Source organism: Protopterus annectens, chromosome 17.part0, assembly GCF_019279795.1.
Source record: "Protopterus annectens isolate FY-2018-M chromosome 17.part0, PAN1.0, whole genome shotgun sequence".
Taxonomy (NCBI): Eukaryota; Metazoa; Chordata; order Ceratodontiformes; family Protopteridae; genus Protopterus; species Protopterus annectens.
Window position 1 is genome coordinate 423,734,407 of NC_056751.1, and position 22,197 is coordinate 423,756,603.

At 39.4% G+C, this 22,197-nt stretch overlaps 1 protein-coding gene across 2 annotated transcripts in view; it reads right to left on the reverse strand.

The window, feature by feature from the left end:
• The window catches only part of EMC10 (ER membrane protein complex subunit 10), a 1,014,047-nt gene extending 994,265 nt beyond the window's left edge, over window positions 1–19,782 (reverse strand). The window contains exon 1 of one of the 2 annotated variants that reach the window (XM_044059486.1): window positions 19,642–19,777. In XM_044059486.1, coding sequence (XP_043915421.1) covers window positions 19,642–19,752 — 111 coding nt within the window. In that variant the 5' untranslated portion in view covers window positions 19,753–19,777. Of the gene's footprint in view, window positions 1–19,641 lie in introns of both variants that reach the window. The other variant, XM_044059487.1, reaches the window with a different exon arrangement.
• Between the last annotated feature and the right edge of the window lie 2,415 nt (window positions 19,783–22,197).

A 22,197-nucleotide genomic window follows, 5' to 3' on the forward strand; every position in this document is an offset into this window, starting at 1 on the left:
CAAGTATCATGTCATTCCAGAAGTACACCACATGATCATTTCTAGCAAGTTCAGCAACATTAGGCATATCATCTTAAAAAACAGGAGTCAATACTCTGTTCTATGCAGAACTGGCTGCCAAATAATTATCTATTCTCCTTACTGCAGTTTAACATAAAAACACTTAATTTGTGGAGCAAAATGACCATACTGCTGCTAGCTATGGACAGGAAAGAAAGGAAGATTGTATTAAGAAAGTGTCAAATTTGAGCTTCATTATTAGCAACATGTAAATACAAGGCAAGGTCGGGCTATGTGGGGTAGGTGTGACACTCTAGAGACCTATTTACACTACTAATGGGGGGAGTCCAAGTTGCGTGTTTTATCACAATACAGACAGACATATCACATATGAGAGTTGTGAAAGGTGAAAACAGGAAATTGTACGGTTTAAATAACAAGACACATATCAAGGAATGACTGGTTTCACCAAATGGGATAAAACAACAACCCTGGCTAAAGTTTTTTTGTGGTGGGGGTCAAACCGCCTAACCTTCTAAAATATCAGAAAGGGAGAATAAACGTGCTCTTTTTCTTTATGGTGTGAGAAGACATAGTATACAAGTTAGAAAGGACAAAAGGATTGCTTTGTGTGGGACACACAATTTGGGTAGTAGGGGCACAAAAAGTATCAAAGAGCAAAAAAAATATGTGAAAGACACAAAGCATTAATTACAACAGTAGGAATGCATCTCTATTTGTTGATTAACACTTGACACAGTTTGAAGGTCTTGTTACATAATGAAAAATAGCTACATCCATTTCTTTAATTCACAGAAATCTACAGGAATGCTCAAATGCAGCAGTTATAGTTATTATGGATATGTCCATGAAGGCCCACACACTGCTCAGGAAGCAATAAAGAACATTACAGCCACTGAACAATATTCTAACTGCTGCAGTAGTGGGGTGGCATACACTGTAGTTTGTTCTGGTTGTAGTTGTTTTTATGCAGGGAAAAACAGAAGGTTGACCCAGCAAATTTATGGAGCACATATGTGCTAATTGGGTCAGAAATTTTAATACCTACAAATTCATAGAAGGTTACTAGGCTAATGGCCCTAGAGCCCTTACAAGCCTAGCCATATTTATCCAAGTTGCCCCAGTTGTCAGTGGTTAGGTGAATGAAGTTCACAGAGGTAAGCGACTATGGCAGTTAATGCAGACTTTCTCTATCCAGGAACAACATAGGCACCACCCCAGGAGTGAATCTGCGGTCATCCATCCATTGACATAGGTTGCATCTGAAGAGGGTCAGGGAGGGGCTCTGTTTCACATGAACTGGGAGCTTGTTCCATAGAGGTGACAAGTCTCTGGGATATATATATCGATCTCTCCAACGTGACCTGTTCATGTCAGAGGCTAGGTTAAGATTCTTGGAGCAAGTGACCCTCGTGCAGTTTTATTTAGGAATGTGTAGCATTTCCATCAAGGCAGGGTCACAGACTGCCATGTAAGCCAGGCACAGGTCACACCTTAGTAACCTGCAGGGGGCAGAATATAGTGACAGGGTTTTCAGTCTTTCCATGTAACACTTGCTTTACGTACCCTGTAATTTCTTGGTGAGAAACCACTGTTGTCTCTCCAGTTGTTGCAAGTGTCTGGTGAGGTACAAGCAAAAGGGAGCATTGTACTCAATTACTGGTCTGATGAGAGCAGAGTATAATAGAATAATAACATATTTGGGTCTACATTTGATGTCTTTACTTGTAAGGCATGTCACAGTGAAGGATTTCCGTACCACTATAGATACGTGGTGGTCAAACGTTCAGACTGCTATTAACCCGAGTACCCTGTACATGTACTGCTGGGTCTACACTTAAGGGGGTGATGTCTATAATGTAATTAGCAAGGATATCAGCTTTCCCAAAGGGAGTAATGATGCATTTTTTTGCATTCAGCTTTTATCAGTGGCTTTGGCACCAATCATTTGTCTGCACTAACCCTGTCTGCAGATATTAACATTGTTGGGGGGACCCGACGATTGCTCCCAATTTGCAATCATAAGCAAACTTGGTCAGCCACAGGCCATCCAAGTTTGTCTGAACTTCTGAGAAATAAATTCTGAACAGTAAGGGGCTCAGCACAGAACCCTGCAGTACACCACTGGTGACCACTCTTTTGCTAGAAGTGAAGTCACCCACTTTGACAGTGTATGTGCGGTTGATGAGCAAGTCGGCTACCCATCTGGTAATGTAGGGGTTAATTCCCAAATGGGAGAGTTTGTCTAGAACGCCTGAGTGGGCACTGTGCCACACTGTGTGCCTTGGCTAAGTCAAGAAAGGGAGTATGCACTGTCTTTCCCTCGTCCAGGGCTTGGTTGACTTTCTTGAAGAAGATAACCATGTTTAAAAGGCATCATCTACCTTTAGTGAATTCTAAATGGGTTGGGTCCAGAGTTTGTAGATTACCTATGTCCTTGTTAATAAGGTCCATAATGATGCTTTCCATGGGCTTGCAGGTGAAGCTAGTCAAGCTTATGGGCCTGTAATTCCCAGTGTCATTTGATAGTCCCCGATGGTCTCCCTTTGTGCAGAGGATTACTGTTGCTATCCTCCACTCCACTAGAACATAGCCCATTTGCAGGCTGCAGTTAAACAGGGATCCAAAGTGGGTCTGCTATGTCATGTTTTAAGTTGTTTAAAAGGCAACCTGGGATGTTACATGGTCCCACTGATGCTGTACTTTTGGACATGGAGAGTTCTGAGATAACATGCTGTCTTGAGATAACAGACTAAGGAATGGTGGAAGGTATACTTTAGGGGATGCCTGGAGAGGACAGTGGGGTGAAGTTTGCTCCAGATCTGTCAGCTACTAAGGAATGGTGGAAGGTATACTTTAGGGGATGCCTGGAGAGGACAGTGGGGTGAAGTTTGCTCCAGATCTGTCAGCTAGCGGGTTGGCTATTACCTCAGATTGAGTATGGGTGGTGCCATCCACAACCAGTTCAGTGCATAGATGGGTATTCCCTTTTAGATTTCAGACGTACTTAAAGAATGCCTTGTAATTATCCTTAGCTAGGGAGGCTATTTTTGTTTCATAATTAGGTTTGGAAGACTTGACAAGATCTCCAATTTGTTTAATTCTCCAATTTGTTTAATTAAGCTAGAGAGGAATTTCTTCCTCTGCTGAGCTAGTTCACTCTTAATCTTGGACATTAGTTTCTTTCTCTTGTTGTATAGCCCGTTTGCACTCTGGGACCACCAGGGTGGCTTGTTTTTTGGCAACACCTGGTTTTAATACAGTCAGGTACAGCCTATCCTATACAATTGCTTAAGTGGTTATACAGGACATTGGTGTACAACTGTATATAGAAGTATGTGTTACCTGCATTCAAGGGTGCTCTGAAACATCTCATACCACCAGTTAACAGGAGGTAATTTGTCTTTGAAAAATTCTTAAATGTTTTTGAGCTTGATAGGGTACCTGGTCTTATAATTATATCGAAGGAGACTGATTTTTGGTCCGATCTTACCAGGGAGGACACCACATGTGTGTGTGTGTGTGGGGGGGGGGTGCAATACGCTCTCATGTTAGTGAGTACTGTGTCCAGGACATTTCAACCTCTTGTGGGTGTGCTGACTAGCTGTTCCAGAGCATTTACAAAGTCTAAGAACCTCTGAGCCAGCATGCAAGTGGTCATATATGTTTCCCAGTCAATGGTAGAATAAAATCACCCATGTGTAAGATGTTGGGCTGTATGGCAAGTGACTCTAGTAAGTCCAGGTATGCTTTTCCTGTTTCATGGTGGGGGACCTATAGCTAGCTATGATGGGGTAGGGGGCTTTGCCTATACTTAACTGGACATGGAGGAGATCAAGAAAGTCATACTGATGGATCAGTCTAGAGATGTACTTATCCTTAATGAAGATGGACACACCTCCTCCTTTGGTTCTTTCATGCTCAGATTGTGGTCCGAATGTATAAAGGCATTGCAGCCCTGCATGGCCAGGGTGCTTTCTGCATCTTTGAACCATGTTGCTGTGACTGCACAGATGTCAGCATCTTCCAAAATGAGGAGTACTTCCAAGGAGTACATATTTTTTATTTAGACTCCTAGCATTAAGCAGCAGTACCTTGAGTTTATCTAGGCAGGATTTTGTTATGTTCAGAGGTTAGTTATTTTGACACTGCCTGAAAAAGGCAAAATAGGGGTGGCTAATGCATTCGCCACTATCCGAAAGCCTAGAGGAGATGGATGCAGACCACCTCTGGCAAAGCAGAGTGGCCTATCGACTGTCTTCCTAGGCTGGCAGACACTGAATCCCCTTGGACTGACACCAGAAGCTAAACCAATTGTAAAAGTCAATCATTTTTAGTCTATATTGTGGCATCATCCTTGGAGAAGGTAGAATGCTGCTTAAGGCTAGACTTATACCTGCCTGTGACACATAATCTGAGAGCTCAGTCATGACTGTCTTCATATAGTCCAGAGATGTACATCTCAAAGTCATTTACTCCCACATGGACTATGATGAGTCATACCGGTACTTGTGGATGAGGGACTTCGGTGCTTGAGTGACTTGACACATCCTGGCACCGGACAGGTAATTAATCATAACCTGCTCCATATCCAGCCTGGTGAGGGGAACATCGGTGTGCCTCACAATGGAGTCACCTATGACCAGTACATTAGGTGTTGTGGTGTTACGCCTTTAGGGCTTATTTGTTAAGACACTGGTGTGTGCGTTATAATGTGCTGCATTGCGTGTGTAAGTGGTTTCCATTTGGGAGACCTCTGATCTTTTGGTAAGTTATTACTGAGTACCTCCACATATGTGGGTTTATGCGTCAAGTACTTATTTAGTGCAAGAAGTGTGCATGCTGACAACCTGTTTGGCATTCCATTTGTTGTTATGCGAGTATCTTGCCTCCAATTTAAGTGTAATTACATCTCTCACCAGTATTTGTTTGTTTGAGGAATAAGTGGTTGTCAGTATACATGAGAATTGCTACATTGTCTCAGGATGCCCATGTCTACCAGGCTGTCCAGAAAGATGATGGGAAACTGCCTGTGCATTACAGCAAGCTTTTACTGTATGTTTTATTAGGGAAGGGCATGGGTTAAATTGACAAGACTGTGCTGGTAGCACCAAGACTACAAGAGAGACCTATACTTTGTGTAGGTTAAGGTTGATCAATAGGGAAACACTGCTCAGTGCACAATTGAGTTGCTCCTACAGCAGCAGAAAAGCTTGGAAGAGTTTCACTGACAACCTTGGAACAAACGGCTTACTGAAAACTAGAAATACAGGCACCAGAATTGTGCTTAAAGGAAAATTATTTTAAAAACTTAAAATCACTGCTCATAGATTTAAAATCCAATCCTTTTATGTACTTCCAGCTTTCAGTGAACCATTTGTTCCAAGTTTGTTTTGGATGTTTGAATTGAGATTAGACTAGGATTTCACGGATAGCCGTTTAGCAAAAAAATAGAGCTTCTAGGCCTTTGCGTCTATACAGGGTACTGCTAACTGCAGCTGTGTGAAGAGCAATGCTGCACAAATGCAGTTTTCTGCAAGCTACCGATCAGGAGAGCACATGATAAGCCTTCCACCAGCAATCCCCAACTCAGACAGGTTATACCAATACACTTGTACCACAAGGATGCAGAAAAACACCTTCTTAATGTAGAATAGCTGGTTTGGAGTCCAAGTGTAACAAGAACACACAAACTACCTACAACTAACAGATACAATGTACTACAGTGCAATTAACAACTTAAAGGAGCAGCAGAAAGTACATTTTTAAAGCTGCTAAAGTACAGTCACAGTACATAAAGAGAAGTGCAAAAAATGCTTGCAGCCCTTCTGTGTGCTTCCCAGCTCAGACATACCAGGTACACACCTACTGCCACTAGATGAATAATCCTGGTCCTCAATGTAAAAACACAGTAAAGGCTTGTCCAGAGTGAAATGCTACCACAAGCAAAACTTAAGATACAAAATGCTACCACAAAACACATTGTTGTATCCATATCTTTTAACAGTTATGGATACAACAGTGTAATTATTCAATGAAAGTACTTTGCTTTGTACAAATCAGCCAAGAGTCACTGAATTGTACAGAATTTATAAAGGCACTAAAAACAAGATAAGCTGATTAATAAACCCTCCAGCCAATAAAACTACATGAGAAATCTCAAGTGTTTACCCAACCTAAACATATCAGGCTACCTCCCAGTGCACTACACAGAAAATCCACTGACTTCTTGATGTAAAAACAAGTGCTTGTTAGAGTACAAAAATACACTACTTTATCCATCAGCTAGCTAAATAATAAATTCAGAGAAAGCAAATCAGTACAACAGACAATGACAGGCAAACTGGCAAATGAATAATTCAACAGATTAATAAGCTCCTCCCTTTCTACAATGCTGTTGAACTCATGTTACACTATAAATCATCAGGTTTAAAAAGCAGATTAACGAAGGCAAGGGTGAGTGAGTGGGAAAAAAACAGCAGTGCTTTCAGTTTACACAGGCTTAAAATATTTTCAGAGAGGCAAAGGCCCAGAAATGCACTGTGTATTTAAGTATCACTCAAGAAACAATTTAACCAATGAAAAAAAAACGTGAAATGTGAAGCCTACATAATTTAAGGGTCTTTCTCACACAGAAGAAAAACACCAGGCCAAACAGTTTTCTTTTCTTTTTTTTAAACAGAAAACAAAGTGGAGCAGGTAAAACAGAAAGCAGCTATATCACTCACAGACAAAATATATAGGTTTATTTTTCTCACCCAGCAGGGAATCACAAGCAATGCTTTAGTTTTATGCAGGGTTGAAATCTTTTCCAATAAGTTTTTGTTTACTGCAGTTGTAATGAAGGCTATAAGGTGTGGGAACTATATGGACAATTACAATATTGGTACAGGCATGGCAGTTAACATTAAGCACCAACTTCCATCCTGTTTTAAATCAGCATGTAAATCTATCTCATATATAAATGCATCTCTAAATTGCAATCTTAGAGATAATGGAATTGCATTTTATAGTTTTAATAACATTTACAGTGTGCATTAGATACTGTATTACTTAAAGATTTTCAGTCTAATAGCAGTCTTTAACTTTTAGCTGACTAATGACGAACAAGACTGAATTTAATGAATGAGGCTGACGTTCCTATTTCTAATGAAGTCTTGTGTATTTAAAAGATGAAAGCACTTAACTGTTTTAATAAAGTTGTTAATTCTGGATTGCCATCTACCCATGTATTTTTTTTTTAAGTTGTTACTAATTCACAGTACTGGTCATCCTTTTGTTTTCTTCTTTCCAACAAGCAACTCTCTAGTACTGAGTTAAGGGGTAGTTTACCTGTAATTTTGCTTTAGAGAGAGTTCACTTTTGGAGAGCTATATGTTGGTCTACCAAAGTTATTTCTGGGCAAATGCTTCCCTGGTCTTCTTTAGGAAGCTGCTGACTTTTTACAAAGTTTCTATTTAGGTATGCAAACCAAACTGCTTCTCTAAATCCTGATATGACTTCCCTTGTGTCAACCCAAGTCTTCTTTGCTTACATCGACTCCCGTCATCTGCGTTTCATCAAGTTGTCAGACTTTACGTATGGAATTGCATACATACAAATATTTCAAGCATGGGCAGTGATGCCCTTCTAGCTTGCCAATATGCCAAAACACTTGTTTCCATGGTAAGTGTCCAGGCTGTTCTTAAAAATATCTAAACTAGTACTTGCTTTAATGAAATATGGTAGTCTGTTCCATGCATCAGCTACTTTGTCAGAGAACCAGTTAGTATACTTCTCATTCCTACAGAATCTTCTATAAAGGTTGTCTGATGATTCTGTAGTACATTTTGATAGCTACCTCTGGAAATGTTAGTGATCTCTAAATGCCCTATATACCTGAATAAGATCTCTTAGATATCTGTAAGAGACACTGTACAAGTTCAAATATTTCAGTCTTTCATAACTTAAATTGTCACATCAATATATGCCCTTGTTACATTTCCGCTGTACTCTTTCCAGTTTACTCATGCTTGTTTTCTTATTCGGTTTCCATATTGTTATTCCACTCAAGTTTGGGTCTAACGTAACTAACAAACAATGACTTCATCGTTTTTGGTTTCCTAGACTTTATAAATCTTTTTTATACAATCTATAGTTCTATAACTATTATTAACCAATTGGCTGATATGATTAGAAAAACTCAGTTGGCGCTACCCATATACCTGCGTCCTTAAATGAGTCTACAGTTTCACTCACTGTGTGCTGTATTAAATATTCACCTTTCAATTTATGGCACATTATTCTCCTGTGTCCAAATGGTCAGTTTAGTCAAGTTATTTTGCAGACATGCCTTAACTGCAACAAACGTAATCAGTTTACCCAATGTCAAGTCATCTGCATATAGACTGTAGAACACCTCTGATGAAAAAGTTAGGTCTGAAAGATACAATCTAAACAAGTAAGGACTTAGGACAGAGCCCTGTTGGACACCCTGACTGTAACAAAGGATTTCAGTTGTCCAGTTACTGTATGATACTTGCCATGTCGAGCCCTGTGGGACACCCTGACTGTAACAAAGGATTTCAGTTGTCCAGTTACTGTACGATACTTGCCATGTCCTATTTGTAAGCCATGCAGCTATCACTCTTATCAAGAGTACATCAATACCTAGTTGTTCTAATTTACTATTCAGTGTTGTGTGTATGACCCCATCAAATGCTGAAATTAAACCTATATAAATTACGTCACAATTTTTCATTCATAACTATTACACTGTTATAGAACATCATGTAATAGTTTCAAGTCCCAACCTATCCAATTCAATAACATCCAGTATTACCTTCTCCGTTATTTTTCTACAACATGACAGTAGACTTAAGGGTCTATATGACCCTGGGTTTCTCCTACTCCCCTTTCCCTTAAAGACTGGTTTAATAAGCCACAATTCCAATCTTGAGGAATCTCCACATATTTATATAGTAGATGCAAGTTGCTGAAGTGCTCAAGTCATTGTTACTAATTCAGTCTCCTCCCTGTGCCTTGTTTGGACTTTCAATATAATCTAATTCGATTCCAGTACCAGAGGTTACCTGGGTGTCACTAGGACAACTTATCACCACTTTTGTAGAGCCAAACTGTTTTGAATTAGATTTCGTAAATATATCTATAATCTGTTGCGTCTGAGAATAATTTTTTAGAATCTGCACACAGTTTATCAATTTGTATGTCTTTACTCCTTCCACATCTTATGCATCTATAAAAGGTTTCTTATTGTGCTTAATATCTTTTTATAAATTTTCTTCAAAATGTTCTTGATTTTACCTCGGACTATGCTTAATCTGTTTGTCCAGCTTGTTAAAGTTGCAGTTCGACATCTCTTCCATTTCTTATATTTTTTGGCTCTCGACGTAATCAGATATCTTGTTCTTATGGAAATATATCTCCCTGATCTTATATACCTAGATCCTGATGTTAAACATTTTTTTTTATTTTTTTGCACTCAGTTTCTCTTTCAAAACTTTCCGCATTCCATCTGCAGTTTTTCCACGGAACACCTCACTCCAGTTAGTTTTACATAGTGCTTCCATATAATCTGTAATTAACCTTCTGTGCATTGGTTTAGATTTCAGTTTGGTAGAATTATTTAGCAACAAATTAACCTTTATAACTCCATGATCACTGCACATCAATGGTGGTGAACTTGATTTGAACTAAAAGTAATTTCTTTAGGAACATAAACCGTGTCTAGTATGTTGCGTCTCCTGGTAGTTTTTTTTTTTTTTTTTTTTTTTTTAAATCTGAAGCAACTGCTGAATCAATATTATTCCAGTCTATTTCTGGTAAATTTAAGTCCCCAGCTAATATTATTCTTCCCTCCTGTGTGTCATGGAAGAAATGTATGAATTCCTCTAGGTCATCTGCACTGGGTCTATATTACATCCTCGAACGCTTAAAAAAGCGAACGCTGATTGATCAAACTTATTTTCGCGAAACTGCAAAATATCGAAGCAGCAGAAACTCGAATTTTTTCCTAGGGAAATAATTCGGTTGTCCGTTTCTGTTGCTTCAGTATTTTCAGTGTTATGGTGGAAAGTTACTGGTCGGATTCAGGTAAGTGTGCAATTGTGTGGATGTGAGTGTTAGGGTGATTTAGGTGAGTTAGGGTTAGGGCTTGGGTTAAGTGTGTGTGCGATTGAGTGGATAGGAGGGTTAGGGCGGATTTAAGTGAGTTAGGGTTAGGGAGCGAGTGAGGTGAGTGTGCGATAGTGACGGACCTTAGGGTTTGGGTTAAGGTAAGTGGGTAGTTAGTGGTGTGTGCATAGTTTAGTGTAGGGTTAGGTATCAGATTTTGGGTGTATGTGTGTGGATTTCCGTTTGGTGTGCTTGTGTTGTGTGTGTGTGTGTTTTGGATCAGCGATTTTTTTCCCTGGAAAAAAAATGCTGATCTGACAGTTCGAGATTGTAAGCTTTCGCTTAAATTAGGTCAATCAATCAGCGTTTGCTTTTTTTTAAGCGTTCGATGATATAATATAGACCCTCTGTACTTGACTTTGGTGGTCTTTACACTCCAACAACTGCTATATGTTCCAGGGTTGTCTTTATTGTCACAGTTAACATAGTCTATAGTATTGATGTTATCATGGAACATGTAATAATCACAGATCTCATAACTATCTTTAATCCATATCACACCTCTACCTGATTTTTTTAGAATGTTACAGTAAAAATATTTACACAGTAAAAACATTCATACCCTGACATAACTGGTTTATGTTTCACAAACAATAACATCAGCCTTGTGGGAACGTAGCACATTTTCCAATAAAAAAAAAACCTTTATTATTAATGCTCCTAGAATTAACAACCATTAGAGATGTATCAAATTATTTGTGAACTGTTAAATTTTCGACCTGGCAAAAATCCTGCCTAGTGTTCGAATATTGCAGAATATCTGCTGCAAAAATTCTCTTCCCTAATCTTGAATAAAGATATTGTGTGATCTGTTATCTAGAAACACAGTAGCTTGGAATGAGCACCAAGTCTTAGCAATCCCAAAAAAAACAATGTATTTTGTTATCCACCAAAGAACTCAGTGTAAAAATACATCCTTGGTTAAGCTTTCAATCAAATTATCTTCTAAGAGAATTCACCAAAGGAAATGTCAAAGTCATTATCTTCCAAAAAACTACTTTATTTTGCCAACTTACTTTCTTGGTAGGCGAGCGCATTTATTAACAATCAAGTTGAAACACTTGTATTTATACAAACATTTTTCAAGTAACTGTTTTAACACCTGCTTTAGAAATATCTCTTTTTATTGGTTAGATGGATTTGGGCCTGGAATGTGATTGGGGAGGATTTAACCAATCAAAAGAGGGGGTGTGGTGTTACCTTCATGTGAGAATAGAAAAATTAAGAAAAAATTAATAACAAAATGCTGGCTTTTAATCCCCTTCTTTCATTAAAAACCTATGCTAAAAACATGGCTGCCTTTCCTAGTGCTTGGGGGAAAAACACACACACACACCACCTTTGCCTAGTGGAAAATACGCTCCTGGTTTTCCTTAATATCTGTCTGCCAAAAACAAAAAATGGTGCCAACGGGATAAAGTAGCATAAATAAACAAAATAATCAGATTTGCCACCAATGGGGAAAAAAGGGAGTCTCCAAATCTGAATGGCAACAAACCCAAAAGTGCTCCGTGGCTTAGAGCTACATTATAGAAAACAGAGTTATACAAGATTAATAAGAAAGGGGCCAACGGTGGTGCCAAAGCAGCCCCTAGGTCAAGCTTTAAGCAGCGGCATGGAAGTGCCCAATGTGCAAGTCGCATGGCTGCTTAAAAAAACACAAGAATAAAGAAAAAGGAAAAAAAGAGAGAGTTGGGGTCTGTTCAAAACAGCCGAGAAAGGAGTCACCAAATGTTTCTGTCCCTGATACACTCAAAATTCAATCAATGCATCCAATGTTTCAATACATAGCTTCATTACATATTTATATTAAATCGGAGGGTATGGGAAACCGTAAGGGATCTAAATGTGGGTTGGGGAAGTATGGCCATGGCACCTTTGGGTCATTATACATCAGAGTCCACTCATAGCTTAAACTTAAATGTATTTTCTAAATGTTTTAAATATTTATTTAAATGATTCTTAATTTGACTGGATTGGGGTATTCACTGTGACATTGGGAATTACATTCAAGAAATGTTTTCAGTTTAATAACTGGAAGACCAGCACAGTAACTGATAATTACGCTATAGCCACCCCCCCATAATTCCATAGGCTAGGATGTCAACTAATCCACCAATCCTACCCCAATCCGGAAATGAGAGACACCAAGTCCAGGTTTTAGTATACGTAGCTTTAGATAGGAGACAATTACTTTGTGGTTAAAACCAGAGAGATCCATAACCATATGCACTGGGATTAGGCAGTATTCTACAGAGCATACAAGTTGTATAGATAAGCCCCCAGCTTCTGATTTTAAGGTCCCCATTTTGTTGTTGTCCCAACGGATATAATGCACGATTTGCAGGGTCTAGTTGGTGATTTTGGCCATTGCTGACAAACCCTACCCATCTAAGCATTTTAATGCTCTCAACGCTGTAGGACCTGAAGGCACCATGACCATGCTTTCCCCCATCCCCCACCCCACACTTAGATCCCTTACCGTTTCCCATACCCTCCAATTTAATGCAAATACCCAATGAAGATATTGAAGCATTAGATGCATTAACTGTGTATCGGAGACTGAAAACTTTGGTGATGCCTTTCTCTTGGGTGGTTTGAACAGACCCCAACTCTCTCTTTTTTGCTTGAAGCTTGACATAGGGGCCACTTTGGCACCACTATTAGCCCCATTCTTATTAATCTTAGATTACTCTGTTTTCTATAATGTAGCTCTAAACCACGGAGTGCTTTTGGTCTCGTTGCCATTCAGATTTGGAGGCATCCTTTCCCCCCATTGGTGGCAAATCTGATTTTTTTGTTTATGCTACTTTATCACATTGGCACCACCTTTTGTTTTTGGCGAAAAATTGACTTATCAGGGAAAACCAAGAGCATATTTTTTTACAACAGGAAAGACGGTGTGTTTTTTTTTTCAAGCACTAGGAAAGGCAGCCATGTTTTTAGCATAGGTGAAGTAATTTGTTATATGCTGACAAAAGCGCTAAGTAAAATGTGTTACTGTTCCAAGGCAGTGTTTTTTTCCTGGTGGTTACTGCATTGGTTCTTGGTTTTTAGCATAGGTTCTTAATGAGGGAAGGGGATTAAAAGCCAGCATTTTGTTAATTTTTCTAATTGTCTATTCTCACATGAAGGCAACACCACACCCCCCTCTTTGATTGGAGAGGATTTGGGATTTAACCAATCATGAACAACTAAGTTTTCCAATGACATTCCAGGCCCAAATCCATCTAACCAATAAAAAGAGATCTTTGTAATGCAGCTGTTAAAACTGTTAATTGAAAAATGTTTGTAGAAATGAGTGTTTCAACTTGATTGTTAATAAATGCGCACATCTACCAAGAAAATAAGTTGGCAAAATAAAGTAGTTTTTTGAAGATAATTGGACATTTTCTTTGGTGAATTCGCTTAGAAGATAATTTGACTGAAAGCTTAACCAAGGACATATTTTTCTACACAGAGTTCTTTGGTGGATAACAAAAAATAATAATATTTTTTTTTGGGGGGGGGGGTTGCTAAGACCTGGTGCTCATTCCGAGATACTGTGCTTCCAGATAACAGATCAGACAATATCTTTATTCTAGTTTTTAACCGGTGGAACCAGTAATGTAGCAAGGAGAACTTCGGGGGCAATTTCCTATAAAGAAATTATCTTGTGTTTTCTTACACTTCCCTGATCCTGCCAAATGCACATCATCTGTTTGAATACGTGTGCCCAAAACTAGGCTTTGATGCTCTACACATTTCTATTTTTAAAACAGGACATTTTTTCATGTAGGTATTTACCCAAAAGATTTTTTCATTCACGGTGACTATTTTTTCTATAGGCAATTTATGAAAAATACGTTCTAACACCAGTGCAAGCTATACTATCTAAGAGGGTTGTCAGTTCCCAACTGGCAAAGAATCCTTTAGGATGAGATCATTTGTACCAACATGAATAAAAACAGATCTATACTTGCTTACATTAAAGCATTCCAAGGCTTATCTCACATCTATTTTTGCTCCTGGCAAGCGTAACACTATTCAATGTTCATTATCTTCTCTACAAATATAAGTATCAGTTCTTCTAATAATTGAATCTCCAATTACAAGAATATCTTTGCTGCCCAACTCTGAAGAATCTTCAACTTCTAATACAGTAATATCTGCTCTATGAATTGTTACAAACATTAGCTCATCACCATTAGTCCTATTAATCACACTGTTTTCACTGTGTATTAAATTCTCATCCAGCTGGCATTGTAAATCCACAGCTTGAGCCATATAGTCAAGGTCTTTCTTTTTTCTTACCATAATGTTCTTCAATCCTTCCATGTTCAGTTTTGATTTCTTCCTTTTTTCCTGCCCCTTGCCTCTTTTTTTCTACCTTCTCTTTTGGAAAAATGATGCCTTTTTCTGTAGACTGAAGGCTGATACTAACAAAGCAGTGCCCTTTTTAGTATGTATTCTCTTTACTTTACATACATTAATCAGTTTCTTTTTCTTCCTTGGTTGTGAACGTCTTCCTTTCTTTTTTGTTTCCTTCTTAACAAACCAGATCCTCGGATTGCTGACTACTTGCATCCAGAATTCCAGAGTTGTCAGGGGCATCGTCTTGTTTCATAGGAGTTGAATGATCTTTGCAGACAATAGATGCATTATTTCCTAAATGTGTTCTGTCTGCTCTTTACCTATCTATCCTCACCAATCCATTTGTTAATATATGAAACAACAGTTCTCCAAGCTGTGCCAATTGCAGTCACCATCAAGTCTAGATTTACTTCTAACAATGGTAAGCAAATCATCCAACTTCTGACAAGAGGAACACTGATCACCAGTGTTATCAGCTGCTACCTTTAAATATGCATAGCATTTATTACAATATACTAGATATTTGTGCATTAGCAAATCAGTGATTGCATATTCATTTAAGGAATTCATATTCAGCTTCAAAAAATAATGTTGTAAAATAAAAGAATAATCAAAATCAGTAACCACAGAATTCAAAGAAAACTTAAATCAACTTATATGACAAAAAAAATCACACAAGCAATTTAAAAGTTATGTAAGCCAGACAAAAGCTGTTAATTCCTTTACGTCACACACGACACAGTCACACTTTTTAACAGTAAAAATCAATAAATCACAAACCAAGGTAGGATTGTTTAGATATGCTCAGGAGTTTCCTCTCTGCAGTCTGTTTGAATTTACAACCTACATACATAAATATGCTGTGCTTCTTGATTTCTGTACAGAATGTAATTTGCTCTTATTTTAATAATGCTAGACTAATTTGTATGTTTAGATTATACTTGCTTCCCTAATAACAGCAGGGCCACATTTGATCACAAGCAGCTATTACGATTTCTTCTTTAATGTGAATCAATTTATTTTATGTGTTAACTTAAGTGAACTGGTTCAGAGTCTCAGTTCAACCACAACCTGAGCCACAGACAAAACACAAAGTATTAAAATTACAAAATAATTAACATGTGTACATATACACAACAGAAAGTAATGACAGCTGCATACACATGCTAGACAATTAAACAGGAGCGCATGTAGAAAAACTGTATGGAAACAGATGAAACCTTTCATACAGTAAAAGTGAATACAGTGTAATTGGCTTGCAAATGTTACTTGGGCAGTTTGTTAAAGACAATACACTTTCAACTCAGTTATTTTTAGTTCAAAAAATCTGGGCAGTGTGGAGAACAAAAGAATCAGCATAAGTGATGGTTCAGAATCGTGCATGGAAATTAATGGATCTGGAGTACATACTGGTCCAGAATCAGTGACATGGTTATGTAAACACAGTTGCTTGTTTCTCTGTAACCACATTTTTTTTTCTGTACTTCATGGGCCAACATTATTTTACATAGATAATATTTGGCAGCAGGGTTAGCAATCCAAATTCTGAATTCCATTTCAATTTACTTTAAACAAGAAAAATGGTGGGGTTAAAGAAGGGACTCAGATCCACTCACAGGGGAATTAATGTTTATGCTTTTTTTGTTATGATGTGTCTAAATTACATCAGGTTGTATTAAATATATATATATTTTTATTTTGGCAGGTAACAGCTAGATCAACCTGCTAAAATGATGCAGCAGTTAACAATTACACTGTAGTCACACCATTTTTGACAGTTATGGTAAAACACTAAAAGGGCACAGTCTTCTTCATTATAAACCAAACTGTTATTGATCATCTTTCTGTAAATGTTCTGTTACTGTATATTTTATACTCTTCTGCTTGATTACTTTTGTATCACACACATACCTCTCAAGTGTCCCACATTTTTGCAGAATCGTTTTGATTTTGCCCTGGCCCTCATAGTAAATCATTGAGGACAATAGCCAGTCAATAATGCTAACCATTAGAATTTCGTACTTCTTTTTAATTCAGAAAACGCATATTGACGCGAAACCTGATGTTCTAGTATCTTTTTAAGTGAACGAGAATAATACAGTATTAAAAAGCTATATTTGACTATTAGTCTTTATGTTATTTTTTACTTTGCCTGGAATTCTTGGGCAAAGAAGTTGAGAGGTATGGGTGACTCTTCGCCTCTAAATAGCTTGAAGCTAAACATAGGCAAAACTGCTCTACAATTTGTAGCATGCTACAGGCCACCCTCTCAAACTCAGGAAACCCACACAGCCTTCCTGAAGACACTGGAGGGTATAAATGTATCACCAAACACCATCATATTGGGTGACTTCAACTACCCGAATATAGACTGGGAACATTACTCAAGCCCCAACTTTCTAGCCCAAAGGTTCCTGGAGTTCATAAATTCAAATGCCATGGAACAACTAGTCACAGTCCCCACAAGAGGAGAAAATATACTAGATCTCATCATCACAAACATGGGGACAAAATGCTCCACACCGGAAGTATATCCCTCTTTGGTGAGATCAGATCATAAACTAATCTCACTAGAAATCCACATCCCCCCACCCCAAACAAACAAGACCACAGTGAAGAACTTCTCTAAAGCAAACTTCACACTACTCAAGACAGGTGTGGTATCCTTCAAGGCCCCCGAGCCAATGGAAACCACAACCCAAGCTGCGGAAGCCCTTACAAATGCCTTCTATGAACACCTTCAGGACTGCATGGATCAGGCAATCCCAAATAAAACCAAGACTCTTTCCACCAAGGGCAAACGTCCAGTCTGGTGGACCCCAGCCATAAACAAACTTTACAATAAGAGGAGAAAGCTATTACATGATAGAGCAAAATCCCAAAAAGGGAAGGCATCTTTGATCAGTACTAGCAAGAAACTATGATCCCTCATAAAATCATCCAAGGTCAACTTTGAGAAAAAAATTGCCATAGATTCAAAAGACAATCATAAGGCCTTCTTCAGCTATGTCAGAAACCTGGGTGGAAACTCCCAGATATGCTCAGAATTAGTCCAAAATTATGCAAAAATCACTGAACCCACAGACATTAGCAACATACTGGCAGACACGTTCAGCGCAAACTTCACTCCCCTCTCCCCCCCAAAAGGAGAGATAACTATCCCAACAGAGTGTAGCCTCCCAGACATCTCAAATGCGCAGGTGAAAGCTGCTCTCTCTAAAGCTAAAAACACAGCATGAACGGGACCGGATGGTGTCCCCGGCTGTGTGCTACATGAACTCAATGAAGAACTAAACCCGCACATAAGGCAGCTGTTTAATCTTAGCCTTACCACAGGATATGTGCCCAAGGAGTGGCGTACGGCAACTGTGGTCCCACTCCACAAAGGCTGTGCCTCTACGGACCCTGGTAATTACCGCCCCATAAGCTTAACAAGCCTGGTCTGCAAAGCTATGGAGAGGATCATAATGGAACTCATAAACAAGGACATAGGGGACTTGCAGACCTTGGACCCAACACAGTTTGGCTTTGTCAAGGGCAGATCTTGCCTTTTGAACTTGGTCGACTTCTTCGAAACAGTTACCAAGGCCATTGATGAGGGAAAGGCAGTCCATACATCCTACCTTGACCTTGCAAAAGCTTTCGACACAATACCCCACTCGGGTATCACAGAGAAACTTACCAGCTTAAATGTAAACCCATATGTCACAAGATGGGTTGCAAACTGGCTAAAGGACAGAACCCACAGGGTTAGAGTTGCTGGAGCCATGTCAGACTACAAGCCAGTTACAAGTGGTGTCCCACAGGGCTCAGTCCTTGGCCCCCTATTGTTCGGCATCTACTTCTCAGAAGTACCGGCAAACATAGGAGGACTATGGCTGACAAAGTTTGCGGATGACTGCAAACTGGGTGCCATAGTGGATAGTACAATGGACACAGACATCCTTCAGAGGGGTCTCACGGAAACTGATAGCTGGTGCCAGAGCCATGGCCTGAAGTTAAACGCAAAAAAGTGTATAGTCATACCCTTCAGGAAAAACAAGGTAACCCCAAGCTACCATATAGGTGGCAACCCACTAAGCACAGAAGAGGTTATCAGGGACCTGGGTACCCAGGTTGACAGTGGCCTCTCGTTTGACACTCACGTTGCTAAAGTGGTTCGAAAGACCTTCTACATTGCCCATCTAATCATGAAGATCAAGTGAGGTCATTGTTCCCCTGTACTCTTCACTTATCAGACCAATGATCGAGTACAATGCCCCATTCGGGATGTATCTCACCCGACACCTGCAGCAATTGGAGAGACCCCAAAAGTTCCTCACCAAAAGGATAAAAGGACTCCAAAACCTGTCATATACTGCCAGACTGAAGAAACTCCAACTCTATTCAGTTGCATACCGTCTGCTCAGAGGTGACCTGTGCCTGACATACAAGGCCATGACCAACCCGGAATTAATGGACATGCTCCACCTCAAAAAATCCAAATCCACCAGAACCACTAGAGCAAGTGACTTAAACCTTAGCACGGATATAAATAGGACGTGCTGGAGGGATAGATTTATCACCCAGAGACTCCCCATGCTGTGGAATAAAATCCCGGTCCATGTGAGGCAGAGCACCTCGCTGGCTCTGTTCAAGAGAAATCTTGACTGGTGGATGGGAGATTGTAGGTTTACCCGGGGAATCATCTCTGTGTCACTGCTGGACAGAGGCACAACAAACTAATGGGCACATTATTTCTAACATAAGGGGTGGCGTAAGCCACATAACTTTGGGCTAGGCTTATAAATGCCTTAGGGCAGATAGCCTAGTATAAACCTCTGTTTATTACCTACAGGACACACTACATAATATATAGGGGCTATTTCATACCCAACTCGTCAATTACATTTAAAAAGAGAAATCATCATCACACCTTTATATTTGGTAACAGTTAATGAGTAGAAAATAGTGATATAGAAAATGAAAACACTCAGGACAGCAATTCAAGACAGTCATTCAAAATTAAATAAAAAAGTTCAAGTCTTACATTCATTTATGAAATAAAATATACATGTTCTCTAGAACTATACTATGTTTTCAAAGCCAACTCACCCGACGGCCTATATTACCAGAACAATTCGAAATAAATTCAGTAATCCACACAAAATAAAAACTCCAAACAGTTAACCAGGAAGCCATGATGGATTTAGCATCGAAGTGCATGCTGGGTTTGCTTAAAGGGACCGCACTGCACACCATTGAGCAGTAATAGAAGGCTTAAGCTTGAAAATGAGTGTTGGGAGCCTACTGGGTTATGATGTAACACAACGAGGAAGTGCTTCCATGTTGTGAATGTAATACTCCGAAATTGTTGAATTTTTGGAGGTATTAACGTATGTGTCATCGGTAGTGCTGGACCTTGCAACTAGAGTGTTGTTTTGTGACTGTAATCTATATATTGTATTTGAGTAAGAAACAAATGGCTAAGAAGCGACTGTGAGCGGAAGTGCAGTAAGAGTGAAAATAGATAATGCAGAAATGTATGTATCGTAAGGAATTTTGCCTGCTGCGCATTAAGTAGGAAATTGAGCACATAGCGTTAGGGGCTTCCCTTTCCCATTTAGTACGATTAAACAGTTTCCATACTTTTCACGAATTAGTGACCAGTTGAAGGATACAAAGATAGTAGATGGTCCGAAGTCCCAGCGTACGATTTTTTTAGGGGGGGGGGGGATTCCCACAAGTTATCTACGGCTACTTTGCATGTGTTTCTCAATTAGAATTTGAATAACGCATGCACGGTGTGATACACCAGAGCTACAACATCTAAAGCTTATTTAAAAGGTTGTGTACAGTGGGTGTTGGAGACAATTGGTTGCTTAAGTAACTGGGTCTACTAACTGACTATGGTCAGATATTACAGTCGACTTCTTAAAGTACAAAGGTTTACTAACAACTTGAACCAGGTAGGTCTTAGGATGGTTAAAATATGGTAGTTTTACAACAGGCATGTTAGATTTATGCCCCTAGTAAAACATTTCTTTTTTGATAGTGAATGTCTACAGTAAAACATTGGGTTGCTTTCAGCACAGATGCTGAATATTAATTACATTGCAATGTGTCAGGCAGAGCTTGCTACTGCGCATCTGGTGGGTTAATACACTTCAAGTATCACCGGTTTTACTTATAATTTTTTTTTAATGCGCTGATACGATTCATTTCTATTTACCTCGGATATCAGTTAAAAATTCCTAACACGCAACTTATAACAGACTCTTTCAATGTATAACTTTGATGAACATGATCTTTTAATACCCCAAATGAGGTACGTCCCTCGTAATCGGGTGTACTTGGGAGGTACTTTTAATGGTTGTGTGGTGCTTAAATTGGCAGTAATGGAGAGCACTGGACTGAACGTAACTCGCATCTGTGAAAACGAACACGAGTTATGCTCACTCCAGTGTTCTTTATCGCCAGTTTGTTTACCGGGATAGTAGTAGTACACTGATCATAGGTAGGTACTAGACTATCTGCCCTGGGGCATTTATAAGCCTAGCCAAAGTGAGTCAGCTTTCGCCACCCCATTGATTAATTAGCTGAGCCTCTGTCAAGAAGAGCCAATGAAGTGATCCCAGGGGTATATTTTCTGTTACCCATCCACTCGTCATGGTTTCTCTTGAAGAGTGTTAGTGAGGGGCGCTGCCTAATGTAATTAGGAATTTTGTTCCAAAGCATAGGGAGTCTCTGTGACAGGAATCTATCCCTCCAGCATGTTCTATTTATTGTTGTGGCGAGGTTTAGCTCGCTAGAGCGAGTGGCTCGCAGTGACTAGGATTTCTTTAGGTGGAGCATGTCCATCAATTCTGAGTTGAACATGGCTTTTTAAGTCAGGCAGAGATCACCTCTGAGTAAGCAATATGCGACTGAGTACAGCTGGAGTTTTTCCAGCTGGGCTGCATAGGACATATGTTTGAGGCCAGTAATCCTCTTGGTGAGGTACTTTTGCGGTCTTTCCAGCTGTTAGAAGTGTCTTGTGAGGTACATCCCAAATGGGGCATTGTACTCTATGATGGGTCTAATGAGTGACGAGTAGAGGGGCACTATGACCTCTTTATTTCTAGATGCGAACCCACTAGTAATTAGATGGGCTACACAGAAGGATTTCCTAACTACTTTGGCACTATGATTGTCAAAGGAGAGATTACTATCTACCTGGGTCCCCAGATCTCTTATTACCTCTTCCGTATTAAGAGGGCTGCCACCTATGTGGTAATTCATGGGTGTTTTCTTTTTCCCAAACGGGATGACTATGCATTTTTTGGCATTTAGCTTGAGACCATGACTTTGACATTAGGTGTCCATCTCAGTAAGGCCCTTTTGAAGAATGAACGTGTCAGGCAGAGAGTCAATTATGGTTCCCAGTTTGCTGTCATCTGTGAACTTGGTTAGCCATAGTCCTCCTGTGTTTGCCTGTACTTCTGAGAAGTATATGCCGAACAGTAGGAGTCCCAGGACCGAGCCTTGTGGGATACCACTTGTGACTGGTTTAGAGTCGAACCTGGAGCCCGCTATTCTTACCGTGTGAGTTCTGTCTGTAAGCCAGTTGGCAACCCATCTTGTGACGTTGGGGTTTATGTTCAGGCTGGAGAGTTTTTCTATAATTCCAGA